This window comes from Bufo bufo, chromosome 7 (genome assembly GCF_905171765.1).
Source record: "Bufo bufo chromosome 7, aBufBuf1.1, whole genome shotgun sequence".
Lineage (NCBI taxonomy): Eukaryota > Metazoa > Chordata > Amphibia > Anura > Bufonidae > Bufo > Bufo bufo.
The window spans coordinates 227,840,377-227,861,886 of record NC_053395.1 but is presented as its reverse complement, the minus strand read 5'-3'; the positions used below and the strand labels follow the sequence as shown (position 1 = coordinate 227,861,886).

Genomic DNA, 21,510 nt, shown 5'->3' with positions numbered 1-21,510 from the left:
GACATGCCGCAATTTTATTTTTTAAGAAATCTGTAAACATGTATCAGAAAAATTATCTTCAGACTCATATGCTGGAAGAATTCTTCCCATGGAATGCCTACAGACCCATAGGGCCTCCATGTGCTGGCAAACAGTGTCCGTGCGTGTGAAATTGTCTGTACTCGGGGATTGAATGATGGGAGCCCATTAAAGGGATATTCCCATCTCATAATGCCATGGCATATCATATAACTTTACGATTGAAAGAGGGCCTGACGTCTGGGACCTTCATCGATCCTGTGAAGGAAGGAGCCACAGCACTGCAGTGCCCCAGGACACCCAGCTTTGCCATTGTTCACCTGCTTAGTGGGTGGTTGGAATACTCTGAACCAGGTCTACAGACTCTTCCTTATCAGGATAGGTGGAAGTCCCATGCAAGGCCGCCAGCAGAGGAGCTGGAGAGCCGGGGCCAGTCATCTTGGTCTTTGACATTGGCAGCTTCATTAATAATAACTTCAGTGCAATGAATATTAATGAAGAAGTGTCTCTAACTCCATATTGGTTGGGGTAGGGCCTGTCTTCCAACCTGTAGTACCCCAGACCTTCTGTATGGGAGGCAGAAGAATTACCAATATACTATAGACCTCCCATGTTACAAAGATAGGATTTTCTATGCTTTAAAGGGGTTCTTCGGGAATAGTTACTTTTTATCTTATGCCTGCAGCTTGCCTTCTTGAAGAGAAGATTCATACTTACCTGCTTCCCCCTGCTCCAGTCCTCTGTGCTAGCTGCCGCATGTCCATGTTCCTCAGGCTTTATTCCGGGAACCTCTTTAGGCCTATTGCACACGACCACGTGGCTTTTTCAGTGTTTTGCGGTCCGTTTTCACGGATCCGTTGTTCCGTTTTTTGTTTCCGTTGTGTTTCCGTTTCTGTTCCGTTTTTCCGTTGGTAGACACAGAAGACCCTAGCATAACATCATTCTATACAGTAGTGGCTGAGACTGCTACTTGCTCTACAGAAGGTTAGGGGCTTGATTCCCAGTATAAACCTATGATGTTTTATTAAACAAAAGTTAAAGGGGCTATCCAATTACTCAAACCCCCTCCACATGTACCGGGCCCCTCACTGGCAATATACTTACCCCGCTCCCATCGCCGCTCCTGGTCCCCGCACCATCGCTGCTGCTTCTCCCTGCACACGGATGAAAACATCTGGTGTCGGGGAGGAGCAGCCAATGGCAGGTGGGGACGGGGACAAGACTCCTTAGCGTCACCCGTGATGCTAGCGTGGCTCGTCCCCGCCTGCCATTTGCTGCTCCCCCCGACATCAGATGTTTTCATCCTTGTGCAGGGAGAAGCAGCAGCGATGGTGTGGGGACCAGGAGCAGTGACGGGAGCGGGGAGCGGGGTAAGTATATTACCGGTGAGGGGCCCGGCACATGTGGGGGGGGGGGGGGGGTTTGAGAAATTGCATAACCCCTTTAAGAAGAATGGAACTTTTATTTTCCTGCTTTTCTTTTATGCAAATGTTTTTTAATGTTACAAAAAATAATAACCATTACAATAAATGGTACCCTGTACAAATACATTGAACACATTATTTATTGTGATTGGTAAAAATGGCACAACCCCCCCCCCCCCCCCCCCATTTATCCCATAATAAAAGGTTGATAGAAATTGAAGGCTATGTAAACTCTTGGGGCAATTTTATTTTAATTATTGCATTAGACTAATTTTTTGCAATTGGTCTTTATTAAAAAATGGAGTTCTTTTTTCTGTACAGAGCTGAGATGCTCTAGTAGCAGCCTCTGGATTTGCTCTCTTTTCTATCAGTTGGGGAGCTGACGGGCTCCTTATCTCTGACATCATAAACACTTATTATAGCTCAGTTCTTATCTTATTGAATGTGGGTTAAATAAGTGTTTATAATCTCTTTTTAAAAAGAAGGTTTATTAGAGGAACCGGCACAAAGTAAAGTGCAGGTACCAGTCACACAGCTAGAAAAACAGTTAACCCTTTGTGACAGAATGGCTCAATATATTTAATAAAGGGCAACTGAAAATATGATTTTTAGCCAAAAATATATAAAAATGCAATCATAAACAAAAAGGCGTACATAGCCTTTCAAAATTTGACATAAAAAGTTATGGCTATGAATGTAAGAATAGTGCAGGAGGTGCACACAGTTTGTCTGGATGAGGCCCTTAAATTCCTGATGGCGTCTATGGTACCAAGGTTAGGTGTCCTGCCAATCATAATGTGATGGCATACCCTAACAAGTTATGAGATAGGAATACTCCTTTAAATGTTATGAGCTCCTTAACAAACCCTATGGCCATCATACATGTGGTCTGAGGACAAAAAAGCATTTGAGAAGCCCTTATCACTTAAACTTACCCTGTACTTACCCATAATGTAGCTGACTAATAGCTGTGGATCCCTCCTGGTCATTGGCAGGGATCAGCAACCTCTGGCACTCCAGCTGTTCTGAAACTACAACTCCCAGAGCCCTCCATTCAATTCTATGGGAGTTACAATAGCAGCCGAGTAAGTGTGCATGCTGGGAGTTGTAGTTTCACAGCAACTGGAGTGCCGAAGGTTGCTGATCTCTGCTCTAAGGCTAGATTAACTCTAGGTTTCCAAATGTATTCTTTTTCCCAACATTAAAAGTTTTACTGCAAAAAATATATATATGTGTGTATATATATATATATATATATATATATATATATATATATATATATATATATATATTCAAAAAGTTGCAAAAAATTATTGTGCAAGGAGATTTGTGCAAGGTCCACTGCACGGTCCTGTAGGCGTTCATTATGCTGCTGCCTCCTGAGGCCATCTTAAGGCAGAGAGGTCTCGGTAATGCATTGTCCTATGTTGTCACAGTTTTGTTTTACTTCCTGATTCTCATGTGTTAGACACAAAAATAAATAAATAAAATAATTGCAAATAAATAAAATTTTACAAATAAACATGAAACCGAGTGAAACAAAAACAGCCAAAGTAATTTACGAGCTCGAAAGTCTCACACAATCAGTAAAACATAATTAGATCCTAACGACGCGGAAACCGCGGTAAATACAAATGTCTCCAATCAAAATTAATTAAAAAACACTAAAACGCACAAAAACCAAACAAACACCATCATTTCCGTCAGTGTTTGGACGTGCGTGCACAAGCAGCGGCGGCAGCGGAGACAAGCGGTGATTTAATTGTACCACGAGGATGTGAGCTGCAGCAATATGGTAACCGGGTAATTATGTTATGGTTTTGCTATGATCCTAAATGATTAATCTTCACAGAGGGAAATCACCGGAGAGCGTAAATCACCCGGCGGACACGTAATTATTGAGCAAAATAATTGAAAACAAGATTTGTTTCTGTAAAGGTAGACCACACTCAAAAATTCTATTTGCAATATATCTCTGAATAGAGAAGATTTTGCCGGTTCTCGTTTCAGCCTCTGAAGACACCGGTGTCAAGTAAAAAGCAAATTTTCTGCCATTAATAAATAAAAAGGATAAAATCTGTGAGGTACAAAAAACTGAATGTGACATTTTCACTCACTGATAGCAGGTGGGGTCTCCAGGGATTGAGGATGACAAAGGATGGCTCAAAATCCTATGAATCCCATATAAAAATGAAGGAAAACTTCGAGAATGTGTAATAAAACGGCTAGCCGTCTGTTATAAACCTCGGGTCTCGCTTTTTTTTTTTCCCTCCAAACCTCAGTTGATTTCTATTGATGCTCAGGCCAGAGAAGAAGTCGGCTGCTTCCTCCCTCACTGATCTCACTATTTCATGTATTTTCCAGAAATCATTGTTTTTCAAAATACAAGAAAAGTAAATAAATAAATGAATGAATAAATAAAAGCACAAAAGCACAAAAACACACACAGCCATGCGCCTGTGTATGTATGTATGTATGTATATATTATATACACACACATATATATACACAAATACACTCTGCATACATACAGACCCACACTATCAATATAATGAAGGGAGAAGAAAGCATTTTTAAACTTACTGTATTTTCTGCCGTATAAGACGCTCCGGCCTATAAGACGCACCTAGGTTTTAGAGGGGGGCAATAAGAATTTTTTTTTTTTACTACACCTAAGGTCAGACCACCAATCAGACCCCCAGTGTTAATCAGACCTCAGCTGACAGCCCCAATAAGACCCCCAATGTTAATAAGACCTCAGATCAGACCCCCAATCAGACCTCAGCTCAGACCCCAATGTGAATGACCCCCAATCAGACTTCAGATAAGAGCCCCAGTGCCTCAGAACAGCCCCCAGTGCCTCATATCAGCCCCCAATGCCCCTCTTCAGCCCCCCAGAAGCCTCTCTTCAGCCCCCAGTGCCTCATATCAGCCCCCAGTGCCTCATATCAGCCCCCAATGCCCCTCTTCAGCCCCCCAGCAGCCTCTCTTCAGCCCCCCAGTGCCTCTCTTCAGCCCCAAGTGCCCCTTTTCAGCCCCCCAGTGCCTCATATCAGCCCCCAATGCCCCTCTTCAGCCCCCCAGTGCCCCTCTTCAACCCCCAGCAGCCTCTCTTAAGCCCCCCAGTGCCTCATATCAGCCCCCAGTGCCCCTCTTCAGCCCATGAGCAGCCTCTCTTCGGCCCCCAGTGCCTCTCTTAAGCCCCCCAGTGCCTCATATCAGCCCCCAGTGCCCCTCTTCAGCCCCCCAGCAGCCTCTCTTCAGCCCCCCAGTGCCTCTCTTCAGCCCCAAGTGCCCCTTTTCAGCCCCCCAGTGCATCATATCAGCCTCCAGTGCCCCGCTTCAGCCCCCCCAGCAGCCTCTCATCAGCCCCCAGTGCCCCTCTTCAGCCCCCATCAGCATCTCTTCAGCCCCCAGTGCCTCATATCAGCCCCCAATGCCCCTCTTCAGCCCCCTAGTGCCCCTCTTCAGCCCCCAGCAGCCTCTCTTCAGCCCCCCGGCAGCCTCTCTTAAGCCCCCCAGTGCCTCATATCAGCCCCCAGTGCCCCTCTTCAGCCCCTGAGCAGCCTCTCTTCAGCCCCATATATATACACAAATACACTCTGCATACATACATACCGACCCGCACTATCAATATAATGAAGGGAAAAGAAAGCATTTTTAAACTTACTGTATTTTTTGCCGTATAAGACGCTTCGGCCTATAAGACGCACCTAGGTTTTAGAGGGGGACAATAAGAAAAAAATATTTTTTATTACACCTAAGGTCAGACCACCAATCAGACCCCCAGTGTTAATCAGACCTCAGCTGACAGCCCCAATAAGACCCCCAATGTTAATAAGACCTCAGATCAGACCCCCAATCAGACCTCAGCTCAGACCCCAATGTGAATGACCCCCAATCAGACCTCAGATAAGAGCCCCAGTGCCTCATAACAGCACCCAGTGCCTCATATCAGCCCCCAGTGCCTCATATCAGCCCCCAATGCCCCTCTTCAGCCCACCAGTGCCCCTCTTCAGCCCCCCAGAAGCCTCTCTTCAGCCCCCAGTGCCTCATATCAGCCCCCAGTGCCTCATATCAGCCCCCAATGCCCCTCTTCAGCCCCCCAGCAGCCTCTCTTCAGCCCCCCAGTGCCTCTCTTCAGCCCCAAGTGCCCCTTTCAAGCCCACCAGTGCCTCATATCAGCCTCCAGTGCCCCTCTTCAGCCCCCCAGCAGCCTCTCATCAGCCCCCAGTGCCCCTCTTCAGCCCCCATCAGCATCTCTTCAGCCCCAAGTGCCTCATATCAGCCCCCAATGCCCCTCTTCAGCCCTCCAGTGCCCCTCTTCAGCCCCAGCAGCCTCTCTTCAGCCCCCCCACAGCCTCTCTTAAGCCCCTCAGTGCCTCATATCAGCCCCCAGTGCCCCTCTTTAGCCCCTGAGCAGCCTCTCTTCAGCCCCCAGTGCCTCATATCAGCCCCCCAATGCCCCTCTTCAGCCCCCCAGTGCCCCTTTTCAGCCCCAGCAGCCTCTCTTCAGCCCTCCAGTGCCTTATATCAGCCACCAGTGCCTCCATCAGCCCCCAAATAAAATTGAAAAAACACTTACCTTTCCTGCTCAGGGACGCCGCCACTCCTCGCTGCCTGCGCTCGGTAATCCTCTTGTACAGTCTGCTGTGTGGGCGTGCACAGTGAGAGGTCACAGCGCGGCCTCACACTGTGCGCAGCCTTCACAGTGGAGCGTCGAGGACCAGGAAGAGGTGAGTATAGCGCTTTCATCGCTTCCCAGTCCAACTTACAAACGAGACGGCAGTGCAACGCGGAGGTGATAGAACCTCAAGTCGGCTTGATTAGGATGTGCCCAGGCACAACAGGCACACCCCATGCGCACACCTATGAAAACACATCTCAATAAACACCCCTCCCCTAGTATTAGATATGAAGTAGAATAGGAAATCTGATGAAGACGTTCACATTGTAGATACAAATAGAAGAGCATCATTTACTCCGGAGATGTGATATTTCAGCTCAGTGAAACTTATTTAGGCTTTCATCAAAACGCTGTAGATAAGAAACATGGATGTATTGTAATGTAATGAATGTGTAAGAGGAGTAAGTTTAGCCTGCATTACTGTAGGGCTGCATTCACAATTCCCTAGGCTTCAGAGCTGTAATTTCCCAGCTTCCCCCTTGTTTAATGCTATCTGTACAAATAGGCATCAACAACAGGTACTAACTGCACTGCTATATTACAGAAAACCACGATAAGTAATGTAAGTACACAGTGACTGCACCAGCAGAATAGTGAGTGCAGCTCTGGAGTATAATACAGGATGTAACTCAGGATCAGTACAGGATAAGTAATGTATGTACACAGTGAGTGCAGCTCTGGAGTATAATACAGGATGTAACTCAGGATCAGTACAGGATAAGTAATGTATGTACACAGTGACTGCACCAGCAGAATAGTGAGTGCAGCTCTGGAGTATAATACAGGATGTAACTCAGGATCAGTACAGGATAAGTAATGTATGCACATGGTGACTGCACCAGCAGAATAGTGAGTGCAGCTCTGGAGTATAATACAGGATGTAACTCAGGATCAGTACAGGATAAGTAATATATGTACACAGTGACTCCACCAGCAGAATAGTGAGTGCAGCTCTGGAGTATAATACAGGATGTAACTGAGGATCAGTACAGGATAAGTAATGAATGTACACAGTGACTACACCAGCAGAATAGTGAGTGCAGCTCTGGAGTATAATACAGGATGTTACTCAGGATCAGTACAGGATAAGTAATGTATGTACACAGTGACTGCACCAGCAGAATAGTGAGTGCAGCTCTGGAGTATAATACAGGATGTAACTCAGGATTAGTACATGAAAAGTACTGTATGTACACAGTGACTGCTCCAGCAGAATAGTGAGTGCAGCTCTGGAGTATAATACAGGATGTAACTCAGGATCAGTACAGGATAAGTAATGTATGTACACAGTGACTGCACCAGCAGAATAGTGAGTGCAGCTCTAGAGTATAATAGACGATGTAACTCAGGATCAGTACAGGATAAGTAATGTAATGTATGTACACAGTGACTGCACCAGCAGAATAGTGAGTGCAGCTCTGGAGTATAATACAAGATGTAACTCAGGATCAGTACAGGATAAGTAATGTAATGTATGTACACAGTGACTGCACCAGCAGAATAGTGAGTGCAGCTCTGGAGTATAATACAGGATGTAACTCGGGATCAGTACAGGATAAGTAATGTATGTACACAGTGACTGCACCAGCAGAATAGTGAGTGCAGCTCTGGAGTATAATATAGGATGTAACTCAGGATCAGTACAGAATAAGTAATGTATGTACACAGTGACTGCTCCAGCAGAATAGTGAGTGCAGCTCTGGAGTATAATACAGGATGTAACTCAGGATCAGTACAGGATAAGTAATGTATGTACACAGTGACTGTACCAGCAGAATAATGAGTGCAGCTCTGGAGTATAATACAGTCTGTTGGACACTATTAATTTTACTATTTGCTTTCTTTAACTGTTTGTTATCAAATGATTTCTTAAAATATTTTAATGCATCAAGTAGCACAAAGTATTTCAGGAGAGCAGTGTATTGATTGTGTGGTTGGACACAGACTGAGGGTTACATGGTGGAAGGAGCAGATTTTTTTTGAATGACAGAGTATTACAGGCAAGAAGTGTGCGGATATTTCATGAAATCACAGTGAAAGATTTAGGTCTCATACACATGGGCGTAGGGGCTTTGTGCCCATATTGCGGACTGCAAATGACGGGTCAGCAATATATGGGCACTGGCTGTGTGCACTCCGTGCTGCGGATGAGGACCCATTAACTTGAATGGGTCTGTGACCCGCAGGATACAGCATAATAGAGGACATGTCCTATCTTTTGTGGAGCGGAGGCATGTATCGGAAGCTCACAGAAATACTAAGAACTGATTCCGTGGGATTTCGGGTCCGTGCCTCCACACCACAAAAGATAGGACATGTCCTCGCTTTTGCTGGATCCTGTGGATCGTGGGCCCATTCGAGTTAATGGGTCAGCATCCGCAGTGCACGTATATTCCGAACCGCTATTTGCGACCACAGCACGGGGACATAGCCCATATGTTCATGTGAATGACAGCTAAAGCAGTGAATTGAGACGGATTCCCAGCAGCACAGAATATTTCAGGATAGAAGTTTTCTAATGTGGGAGATAAATAAAAACTGATATATAGTGAAAAAAACTGATTACACAGCAGCACAGAATATTTTAGGAGAGGAGTGTGCTGATGTTGTGTTAGCAACTGAGAGTTACATAATGGAAGAAGCATAGTCCCCAGCAGCACAGAGTATCTCAGGAGCAGGTGGGCTGATCTTGTGGGTCAGTGCCCTTGCATGCAATTAACAATTAGCAAGGACGGGGCCAATACCCAGGCAGGGATACTGATTTTCTATTCTAAGTGGCATCTAAAAATGTTCTTCTTCTTCTTCTGTTGTCCAGGAAGTCTACAAGTCAGATATAAACTCAGTAAGGAAGGATCTTATGTTTTCACGTTAGACTCTGAGAGGCTGGACAATCGAAGGCTTCATCATGTGAGGATCAGCAGAGAAGGACGGGAGATGACCATACAGGTGAGGAGACCCCTGGAGACTCTTCTGGCTTTATGTAACAATTTTCCTCTGCCCCAATTTCTATAGCCGTCCAATAATCCAGAATATCTGATAGCTTGGCACACACCATGCCCTACCTGTGCTAAATCAATGGAATTCATATTGTATAGATGTAATAGCTGCACTGCAAAGAAATAACGCAAAAATATTCTCGCCCTTTAAATTGACCTAAACCACAGTAATTATTCCTTTTTGCTTCCTTGTTACTCCACTATGTCCGAAGCTTCCTTAAACTGCACAGCGATACCCTTTGCACGATGGTACTACAGTGCCTGACCCAATAATTATGAAACTCAGGCACATTCTGAGAATTCGAGCTGTAAATTCCATGTTACAAGTCAAATAATAGAGGAAATAAAGGAAACCTAAGAGAACAGAGAAAAAAGGACATTGCTTCCTCATGTGCGGGCGCTGCCACTTTACACTTGATTGCCACTTGTGGGCTACAAACTGGTGACCATACATTACTGCAGGCTAACCTGACATTTGCAATCAGGGTTTTTCATTGCTCCAAAGTTATTAACAATAGAAAAATTAGGTAACTTTGCAAATCTTGATTTCAAATCTCCTACCGTTTTGAGTCCACATTCCCTATGCAGACTACTTTGTAGTATCATCCTGCAGTAACTGTGGGATCAGACAACACAGGGTTTGTTTGTAGTCTGTAACCATGGAGACACATAGGTCCGCACAGGGGTCCATAAGAGGTCATACATTATGAGGAATATCTGATGTGAGGTGTTGATTCTTGTTCAAGGCTAAACATTTCTTTTGGATTTTAGATTGACAAGTCAGTTAAGCAGAAGCAGAACTTCTCCTCAGATGTCAACTTCAAAGCCACCAAATCTCTGACATTGGGGAAGGTTGTAGGTGAGTCATTGTTGTCATAATTTGGTTACATTTGTAAATAAAAGAAATAAGGATCAGATGACAGAAGCCGGAGGTGACTCCGATATACGCATCGCAGATCACATATACTACATATATACCTATAAAACAATAACAAATATAATGTTGCCTTCTATGTGCAAAAATCTAACTACTATATTACTGTCCCCCTTTGAAAATGAATAGTGATGAGCGAGCACCAAAGTATTCGGCCCGAACACATTGCTATATTCATGTCACCCAAGTATAATGGAAGTCAATGGGAGACAACCAGGCACCCCCTGCTCAGAAGAGAAGAGGGTGTCTGGTTCATAAAAAAAGGTTAGAAATTGATGGAAACCCCATCAAAATGGTTTGGAAACAGCATTAAGAGGATATCTAGATGTGTCTTAGACTCCTATTATGTACGACATACAATAGACAACCACACAAAGGCAATATGCCAAAAGCCAGGTATGTGCAAGCCATCAATCTATCCATGAGACAGATGACAGGCTTAGTCAGCATACCTTACATTACAAATATTCTAAAAAACGAATATATAGCAATATAGCAAATATTATGTAATAATTATGTAGTAAGTCAGTGATAATATCTGACACTGGAAAAGCTGGGTAATAACTCATTGTAGATCGCAAGTTATTACCCATCTTTCCCAGTGTCATATTTTATCACTGAGGTATTACCCAGCTTGTCAGATATCATCCTAGTGTAGATCGCGAATATTCTAATTGCAAATTTTTATCGCAAATTTTCCATTCAAAAGGCTACACTAATAAGCTTGTCATAAGACTCAGTCTAATATTCTTGTCAGAAGACTATAAAACCAATAGATGGCGCTATTGAGTTATGAACAGCACCCTCTATTGGTTTCATAGTCTTCTGACAAGAATATTAGTTTTGTCATGAAACTGTGAAACCAATAGAGTGCGCTGTTCATAACTCAATAGCGCCATCTATTGGTTTTCATAGTCTTATGACAGCTGAAAAACAAGGCAGATTCTGCTCATTTGCATGTCTTTCTCATATGCCCATGTTTATGCAAATTCGTTTTTAGATGACAAAACTGTAAGAAAGGTTATTGAATAATATGTTAGGACAATCAGAAAACTTTTTGTCGCCCTAATGATATTGATCTAGGTGTGCAGGTCCACCCAAGCCATCCAACAGATGCAAAATACTTTGAGGCTTACTGGTTCTCAGTCAGATTAGAGATGGTTTGAAATATCTCATAGTGCACAAGGCTACCATTGTAAGGTATGCTGACTGTTATCTGTCTCATGGATAGATTGTTAGCTTGCACATACCTGGCTTTTGGCATATAGCCTTTGTGTGATTGTTTATTGTATGTCGTACATAATAGGAGTCTAAGACGCATCCAGCTATACTCTTAATGCTGTTTACAAACCTTTTTGATAGGGTTTCCATCAATTTCTAAGCTTTTTTTTATAAACCAGACACCCCCTTCTCTTCCGAGCAGGGGGTGCCTGGGGTTCTCCCATTGACTTTGATTGTATTAAATTGCATTCGAGCACCCGTATTATTCGGCCGAGATGCCGAGCATAGCGATGCTCGAGCCGAACAGCAGTTCGGCCAAGCATGCTCGCTCATCACTAATAACTATTATAATACTGCTCCTACAGTATGTACAAGAATATTACTACTATAATACTGTTCCTATGTACAAGAATATAACTACTATAATACTGCCTCCTATGTACAAGCATATAACTACTATAATACTGCTCCTATGTACAAGAATATAACTACTATAATACTGTTCCTATGTACAAGAATATAACTACTATAATACTGCTCCTATGTACAAGAATATATCTACTGTAATACTGCTCCTATGTACAAGAATATAACTACTATAATACTGCTCCTATGTACAAGAATATAACTACTATAATACTGCTCCTATGTACAAGAATATAACTGCTATAATACTGCTCCTATGTACAGGGATATAACTACTATAATACTGCTCCTATGTAGAAGAATATAACTACTATAATACTGCCTCCTATGTGCAAGAATATAACTACTATAATACTGCTCCTATGTACAAGAATATAACTACTATAATACTGCTCCTATGTACAAGAATATAACTACTATAATACTGCTCCTATGTACAAGAATATAACTACTATAATACTGCTCCTATGTGCAAGAATATAACTACTATAATACTGCTCCTATGTACAGGGATATAACTACTATAATACTGCTCCTATGTAGAAGAATATAACTACTATAATACTGCCTCCTATGTGCAAGAATATAACTACTATAATACTGCTCCTATGTACAAGAATATAACTACTATGATACTGCTCCTATGTACAAGAATATAACTACTATAATACTGCTCCTATGTACAAGAATATAACTACTATAATACTGCTCCTATGTACAAGAATATAACTACTATAATACTGCTCCTATGTACAAGAATATAACTACTATGATACTGCCTCCTATGTACAAGAATATATCTACTATAATACTGCTCCTATGTACAAGAATATAACTACTATAATACTGCTCCTATGTATAAGAATATAACTACTATAATACTGCTCCTATGTACAAGAATATAACTACTATAATACTGCTCCTATGTACAAGAATATAACTACTATAATACTGCTCCTATGTACAGGAATATAACTACTATAATACTGCTCCTGTGTACAAGAATATAACTACTATAATACTGCTCCTATGTACAGGGATATAACTACTATAATACTGCTCCTATGTACAGGAATATAACTACTATAATACTGCTCCTATGTAGAAGAATATAACTACTATAATACTGCCTCCTATGTGCAAGAATATAACTACTATAATACTGCTCCTATGTACAAGAATATAACTACTATAATACTGCCTCCTATGTGCAAGAATATAACTACTATAATACTGCTCCTATGTACAAGAATATAACTACTATAATACTGCTCCTATGTACAAGAATATAACTACTATAATACTGCTCCTATGTACAAGAATATAACTACTATAATACTGCTCCTATGTGCAAGAATATAACTACTATAATACTGCTCCTATGTACAGGGATATAACTACTATAATACTGCTCCTATGTAGAAGAATATAACTACTATAATACTGCCTCCTATGTGCAAGAATATAACTACTATAATACTGCTCCTATGTACAAGAATATAACTACTATGATACTGCTCCTATGTACAAGAATATAACTACTATAATACTGCTCCTATGTACAAGAATATAACTACTATAATACTGCTCCTATGTACAAGAATATAACTACTATAATACTGCTCCTATGTACAAGAATATAACTACTATAATACTGCTCCTATGTACAAGAATATAACTACTATAATACTGCTCCTATGTACAGGAATATAACTACTATAATACTGCTCCTGTGTACAAGAATATAACTACTATAATACTGCTCCTATGTACAGGGATATAACTACTATAATACTGCTCCTATGTACAGGAATATAACTACTATAATACTGCTCCTATGTAGAAGAATATAACTACTATAATACTGCCTCCTATGTGCAAGAATATAACTACTATAATACTGCTCCTATGTACAAGAATATAACTACTATAATACTGCCTCCTATGTACAAGAATATATCTACTATAATACTGCTCCTATGTACAAGAATATAACTACTATAATACTGCCTCCTATGTACAAGAATATAACTACTATAATACTGCTCCTATGTACAAGAATATAACTACTATAATACTGCCTCCTATGTACAAGAATATAACTACTATAATACTGCTCCTATGGACAAGAATATAACTGATGGCAGCCCTGTCTAAAGCAGCATTCAGTCCTTTTTGGCTGCCACTTGGAATGCTTCAGCATTGTTTATGTGGCAGACAGCCCGGGAAAGAGGAATCGGAGGATGGCAGTGGTAGTACCTTGCTGACTGACTCCAATACACAGCTTTGAACCTTCTATCTGGAGCTCTTAAAGGGCTTCTGTCACTCCCCAAACACCAATTTTCCGTTTTTGACTTAGTATATTTGCTAATGTTTACAGATTCGATATATACCCCTCTTACCTTAGGCTGTGGTGTAATTTCAGTAAAAATCGGACTTTAGGGATATGTAAATTTCTTCACTACCAGCAAGTTGGGTGGACTTGCTGGTAGCCACTGCATCCTCTGTCTGAAAAAACGCCCCCTCCTCCACTTGATTGACAGGGCCAGCGAGCGCTCTCATCCTCCAGCTGGCCCTGCCTGCAGCTCAAATCCCACGCCTGTGCCGTACCGGTCGTCATTCGGCGCAGGCGCTCTGAGAAAAGGACGCTCGCTTGGCTGCTCCTTCCTCAGTGCGCCTGCGTGGGATTTGAGCTGCAGGCAGGGCCAGCTGGAGGATGAGAGCGCTCGCTGGCCCTGTCAATCAAGTGGAGGAGGGGGCGTTTTTTCAGACAGAGGATGCGGCGGCTACCAGCAAGTCCACCCAACTTGCTGGTAGTGAAGAAATTTACATATCCCTAAAGTCTGATTTTTACTGAAATTACACCACAGCCTGAGGTAAGAGGGGTATATATCGAATCTGTAAACATTAGCAAATATACTGTATTAAGTCAAAAACTTAAAATTGGTGTTTGGGGGGTGACAGAAGCCCTTTAAAGTTGCTTCTTTGGCTGTAGAAGTCACACAGATGAAAGTTCTCAGGCCTAGTTCTGAGGAGCATGCACATGTACGTCATCATTGTAGCACAACTAGATTCTCACTCCTCACTAACTAGGGTCCTGGTCTATCCCTTAGCAACCTAAAGGGATAAGTCAAGGTGTAAACTCTTGCTTGTCCACACTGTGCTATTAGGTATACACATACAGTAAATTAAAGCACTTCACTTTGCAATGCAACATAGTATCAAATTACCCTTCACCATGACCCTGTTGTGGGGAACTGCACTTACACAGATGCTTCTTAAAACCTAGGATCCCATGGTGCAATGAGTGCAGGTTCAAACACTACATCTCCAAAGTGCATTGCAGCAGATACATTTAGTTAGAAGAGGAACCGGGTTGTGGCTGCACATGTGCCTTGGCTGGTGAGTGTGGCAGGAAGGGGGCACCACTGGCACCAGCAGTTAGCATTAGTAATAACTTTTTATAATCACAGGGATATGGCTATTTTTGCAAGAAAACTCTGTGTGCAAAGTGAATAACGTTGAGGCCACCACTCAACTGTAGCTGGGTATGAAATTATACACATAAATTTGCCAGAATTCTTGTGAATTTGCATGGATTTACATCCTTCTGGTAACTATATGGCCAATAATTTTTACCCCCCAGAGCCCCAGGCTTGTAGTATAAGTGGTGCCATGTGGATGTAGCAAAAAGTGAAGGGTTAAATCACCAACAAAGGAGGAGGCAAAAAATGTAACATAATATGTAGCGATTAATTATTATAATATAGAGCGCTACACTGTGATGAGCATGCTGCAGTGCAAACTTACACCATAAAAATAGAACATAATTATGTGAGAGAATTAGGAGTCGTGCCTTTAAGCTTAATATAGATAAATATAGAGAATGTGAAAAATGGATAAGAATGTAATGAGTTTACCTGTAATAAGCCCTGGGAAAAAAAAATCATATTTCTATCTGTGGTTTAAGATTAAAAAAATACATGTGTACGCACAAGGAAAGTAAGAGAGATGATAGATAAATATATAGATAGATAGATAGATAGATAGATAATAGATAGATAGATAGATAGATAGATAGATAGATAGATAGATAGATAGATAGATAGATAGATAGAACGAGTACAGCCTGGCAAAGGGGGAAATCCAGAGGATGATACACATCTGGAGGAACGACATACAAACATCACAGAATCTGACAGTATACCATTGCCTGCAGAGGGAGTACAAACTGGCCCCATATCTGGAGAAACTCTCCAAACCAAGAGACCGACAGATCCTGAGACAGTACTAGTAGTAAGTATTCCTCTACAGTAGGAGTCTCTCTTTTTTTTTAAGTGACTGTCTATGCAGCTATATAGTGTAGTGGTTAAAGTTCTGGGCTGTGATGAAAAGCTGTGAGTTCAAATCCCATTACAAGCTTTTTTTTAGAAATAGAGGTTAAATTAGATTTATATATTTTATATTTTTTTCAGTAATTGTAAAAAATGTATGGCACAAAATAAAGTGTAATTACTAAATATATATATATATATATATATATATGTTTAAATTAAGTTTAGCCTCTATTTCTGAAAAAGTTTGTGACAGGATTTGAACTCACAGCTTCTGTATTACAGCCCAGAACTTTAACCACTATACTATACAGCTGCAAAGCCAGGCACTAAAAAAACAAAAATATGAGACTTCTACTGGTCTCAGTAGAAGTACAGTACAGTAGAAGTCTCATATATATATATATTTTTGCCTTGCCTCTAATACAGAAGGTCATGAGTTCAAATCCCAGCAGAATCTGAAATACAGGCTAAATTAGATTTAAATACACTCAGTGTCCCCAAGCATTGACTCCATATATGGGCATAGCTATATATAGAGTCAGATCAGGGACTCCTAAGCCGAACTAGAGTCCCGACACCCTCCCCTCTTTAGGGGGGTTCTAATATTGACTTCCATTGTGCTCGGGTGCTCGGTAGAACACCCGAGCATCGCAAAGTGTTCTACTCGAGCACTTTTGTGCTTGCTCAACACTAATGGGATTATCTACTGAGTGTATCATAGGGTGATCTACTCCTCTACATGGGAGTCGGTTACTCCTAGAGTCAGCTATCTTAATCCTATCACTAACACAATAAAACAAAGGGACAAATAAACTAACACATTCATTGGGAGTCTCAGTGCAGAGTTAACCCTTGTTATGTTGTAGGATTTACTCCCTGTACCTTTAATGGCCAATAGGAAAGATGTGACCTATAACTCCACACATAAATCAGGGATAATAGTTCCTTGTAACCTCAAGAGATCTGAGGGGGGTCTCCATAGTTCTGGGTCCATAGTCCGTTGTAAGGAGGCTATCCCTCAGACTTCTCCAGCAGCTTCATTGACAGTTCAGTCCGTCACAGATAGATGGATAGATAGATATATGTGGAAAAAGAATCCAAGGCAGCACACAAATCTCCGTAAAAAGCAAAAGGGTGTTTTATTAACCCATATGTGGATAGCAACGTTTCAGCTCTCTCTATGGAGCCTTTACCAAGCCATAGTGTTCAGTGCAAAAATCAGGTGCTTATAAAGCATGCAAATTTACAACAATCTAGTTACATGATTACAATTCAATTAGTACATAAATATTAAAAAGTTCAAGTGAATATCAATTAAATATAGTGAAAGTATATACAGTGTAGTCAAACACTGTAATTTATGCAAAACAGTGTCACAAGTGATAGTTAAAATCATCCATATACATGATTGTGGTACATTCATATGATTAATTGATCATCATTTACAGGTGCCCATACTTGTGTTGATCAAAACAATATAAACAGCATAATCATTTACTTGTGGATATCCCATGTACATCGGAAGATCGCAGGACTCGCTCGGCGTCCGGAACTTGGCACTGAGTTTCATCCCGCGAGATTGTCTAAGTGAGCAGAGACCAACGGCTCACAACCAAAATGGCCGTGCGGCAACACAAGCGAACTGGGCATGCTCATTCCCCAAACTGGGCGGGTTTCGGGCAGCAGACACGTCGTGTAAATTTGCATGCTTTATAAGCACCTGATTTTTGCACTGAACACTATGGCTTGATAAAGGCTCCATAGAGAGAGCTGAAACGTTGCTATCCACATATGGGTTAATAAAACACCCTTTTGCTTTTTACGGAGATTTGTGTGCTGCCTTGGATTCTTTTTCCACATATATCTAATCTGGACCAGGTCCGTGGCCCTCTTCAAGGAATTGCACCTATTGATTAATTGTGTGCTGCTCTTCTATTTTTTACTTCATATTATCTGGATAGATAGATAGATAGATAGATAGATAGATAATAGATAGATAGAAGATAGATAGATAAATAATAGATAATAGATAGATAGATAGATATAAGATAGATACAAACCGGATTCCAAAAAAGTTGGGACACTATACAAATCGTGAATAAAAACTGAATGCAATGATGTGGAGGTGCCAACTTCTAATATTTTATTCAGAATAGAACATAAATCACGGAACAAAAGTTTAAACTGAGAAAATGTACAATTTAAGGGAAAAATATGTTGAATCAGAATTTCATGGTGTCAACAAATCCCCCAAAAAGTTGGGACAAGGCCATTTTCACCACTGTGTGGCATCTCCCCTTCTTCTTACAACACTCAACAGACGTCTGGGGACCGAGGAGACCAGTTTCTCCAGTTTAGAAATAGGAATGCTCTCCCATTCTTGTCTAATACAGGCCTCTAACTGTTCAATCGTCTTGGGCCTTCTTTGTTGCACCTTCCTCTTTATGATGCGCCAAATGTTCTCTATAGGTGAAAGGTCTGGACTGCAGACTGGCCATTTCAGTACCCGGATCCTTCTCCTACGCAGCCATGATGTTGTGATTGATGCAGAATGTGGTCTGGCATTATCTTGTTGAAAAATGCAGGGTCTTCCCTGAAAGAGATGACGTCTGGACGGGAGCATATGTTGTTCTAGAACCTGAATATATTTTTCTGCATTGATGGTGCCTTTCCAGACATGCAAGCTGCCCATGCCACAAGCACTCATGCAACCCCATACCATCAGAGATGCAGGCTTCTGAACTGAGCGTTGAGAACAACTTGGGTTGTCCTTGTCCTCTTTGGTCCGGATGACATGGCGTCCCAGATTTCCAAAAAGAACTTTGAATCGTGACTCGTCTGACCACAGAACAGTCTTCCATTTTGCCACACTCCATTTTAAATGATCCCTGGCCCAGTGAAACGCCTGAGCTTGTGGATCTTGCTTAGAAATGGCTTCTTCTTTGCACTGTAGAGTTTCAGCTGGCAGCGGCGGATGGCCCGGTGGATTGTGTTCACTGACAATGGTTTCTGGAAGTATTCCTGAGCCCATTCTGTGATCTCCTTTATAGTAGCATTCCTGTTTGTGGTGCAGCGTCGTTTAAGGGCCCGGAGATCACGGGCATCCAGTATGGTTTTACCGCCTTGACCCTTACGCACAGAGATTGTTCCAGATTCTCTGAATCTTCGGATGATGTTATGCACAGTTGATGATGATAGATGCAAAGTCTTTACCATGTTCCGCTGGGTAACACCTTTCTGATATTGCTCCACTATCTTTCTGTGCAACATTGTGGGAATTGGTGATCCTCTACCCATCTTGGCTTCTGAGAGACACTGCCACTCTGAGAAGCTCTTTTTATACCCAATCATGTTGCCAATTGACCTAATTAGTGTTAATTGGTCTTCCAGCTCTTCGTTATGCTCAAATTTACTTTTTCCAGCCTCTTATTGCTACTTGTCCCAACTTTTTTGGGATTTGTTGACACTGTGAAATTTTGAATCAACTTATTTTTCCTTTAAAATGATACATTTACTCGGATTAAACGTTTGATCTGTCATCTACGTTCTATTACAAATAAAATATTGACATTTGCCATCTCCACATCATTGCATTCAGTTTTTATTCACAATTTGTTTAGTGTCCCAACTTTTTTGGAATCCGGTTTGTAGATAAATAGATAGATAGATAGATATGAGATAGATAGATAAACAAATGATTTACATATGATATCATCAGAAGTTCCTACACTGAGAACAGAGTGATGAATGATTTGTGTGCGAACACATGATAAAGGTACCTCTATGGCGCACAGGGACGACCAGGGCCGGCGCCACCAGTAAGGCGAACTAGGCAGTCGCCTAGGGCGCCATTTAGCAGGGAGTGCCCGCCGCCCGGTGCGGTTTAAAAAAAAACTAAAAAAAACGTTGGTTATAACTAGATAACATTGGTGGCCGGCCGGCGGCGCCCCTCATGCCGGCAGGGGCGGCACATGTAAGAGACAGCACAGACACAGGCTGCAGGCGCAGGCAGGCTGCGCAGCACTGAGCTGAGCCGGCGGCCGGAGAATCGAAGTTGCCAAGTCGGAGATGAGAGATGAATGATGATGATGTATGTTTTTTGTATTGTCCTGAGCCGCTGCCTAAGTGAAGCCGTGGGGGTAGGACGGGGGCGCACCGGCGCAGCAGACCAGAGAGACAGTCTGTCACTGACAGTGACAGTCTGACACCACTGTGACCGCTGTCTATCTCTCTGGTGGTCTGACGTCCTGAGTCAGAGTGACTATTCTAACTGCTAGCTTACGCTTACCTGGCTTCAGGCTGCTGAGGGTGGAACGGAGGCAGAGCTTTGCCGACTTTGGAGCGAATGATCTTGATTTGAACCCCCTGACCCCTCCCTGACCCCTCCCACCCTTGAGCATGTGACGCAGAGAGAGGGGTGGAGCGAAGGAGGAAGAGAAGGCAGCAAGGCCGCACACTGAGCAGCAGCCGAGCAGCCAGCCATGGCCACGGTGGCCACCACCAGCAAATTCCCTCCCCCGACCCCCAGTGCGGCAGTGCAGTGCCTTCTCCTTCTGGGACAGAACTAGAAGTGGGCTCCTACCTGCCTGGATTGGAGTGCAGCTGCTTTCTTCTTCCCCAGGACCCCAGGGCGACATTGGTGAATGGCAGGGCCAGTCCCCAGAGCCAGACCAAGAGTCAGACTGCAGCCAGAGACCAGCTCATCTTATTGTCCTAGTGGTAAGCAGTCAGTAGACAATGCAATATGTTTATTATTTACTGTATTTTTTGCCTTATAAGACGCACTTTTTCCCCCCCAAAATGGCAGTGCGTCTTATAAAGCAGATTGCGGATACTTCGCTGGCCGCTATGCCTCACAGCACGGCCAGCGAAGTATCAGTGTGGAGGGAGGAGGTGGGGACACTCATGGCGGGGCCCGGTGCAGTGACTCTACTCTAATACACCAGGCCCCGCAGCTGTTAAGTACATTCAATCCGAATGGGTCCGCAATTACTGTACTGTACTTACTGTACTAGTACCTTATGTATAGCATTAATATGGCGCAGACCAGCAGCTCCCTCGGTCATGCGCCGACTGCCGCAGCTCCCTCCTCATGCGCCGCCTGCCCGTTTGCCTGTTCATTCATAAAGTGAGATAGGCAGGCAGGCAGCGTATGAGGAGGGAGCTGCGGAAGGTGGCGCATGACCGAGGGAGCTTCCAGTCTGCGCCGTCTTAATGCTATACATAAGGTACTACAGTAAGTACAGTACAGTAATTGCGGACCCATTCGGATTGAATGTACTTAACAGCTGCGGCAGGGCCCGGTGTATTAGAGTAGAATCACTGCACTGGGCCCCACCATGAGTGTCTCCGCCTCCTCCCTCCACACTGATGCATCTGATGGGGGATCTGTAGATGACACTTATGGGGACCTGTGGATGACATAAGTGTCATCCACAGATCCCCCCCATAACAGTGCGTCATCCAC

At 42.7% G+C, this 21,510-nt stretch overlaps 1 protein-coding gene across 1 annotated transcript in view; it reads left to right on the top strand.

Annotated features, from left to right (window-relative positions):
* CNTNAP5 (contactin associated protein family member 5) overlaps positions 1 to 21,510 on the top strand; it is a 354,415-nt gene that overhangs the window by 319,139 nt on the left and 13,766 nt on the right. The window contains exons 19-20 of the mRNA XM_040439843.1: positions 8,945 to 9,075; positions 9,897 to 9,984. Of these exons, the coding sequence (XP_040295777.1) occupies positions 8,945 to 9,075; positions 9,897 to 9,984 (219 nt within the window). The remainder of the gene's footprint in view (positions 1 to 8,944; positions 9,076 to 9,896; positions 9,985 to 21,510) is intronic.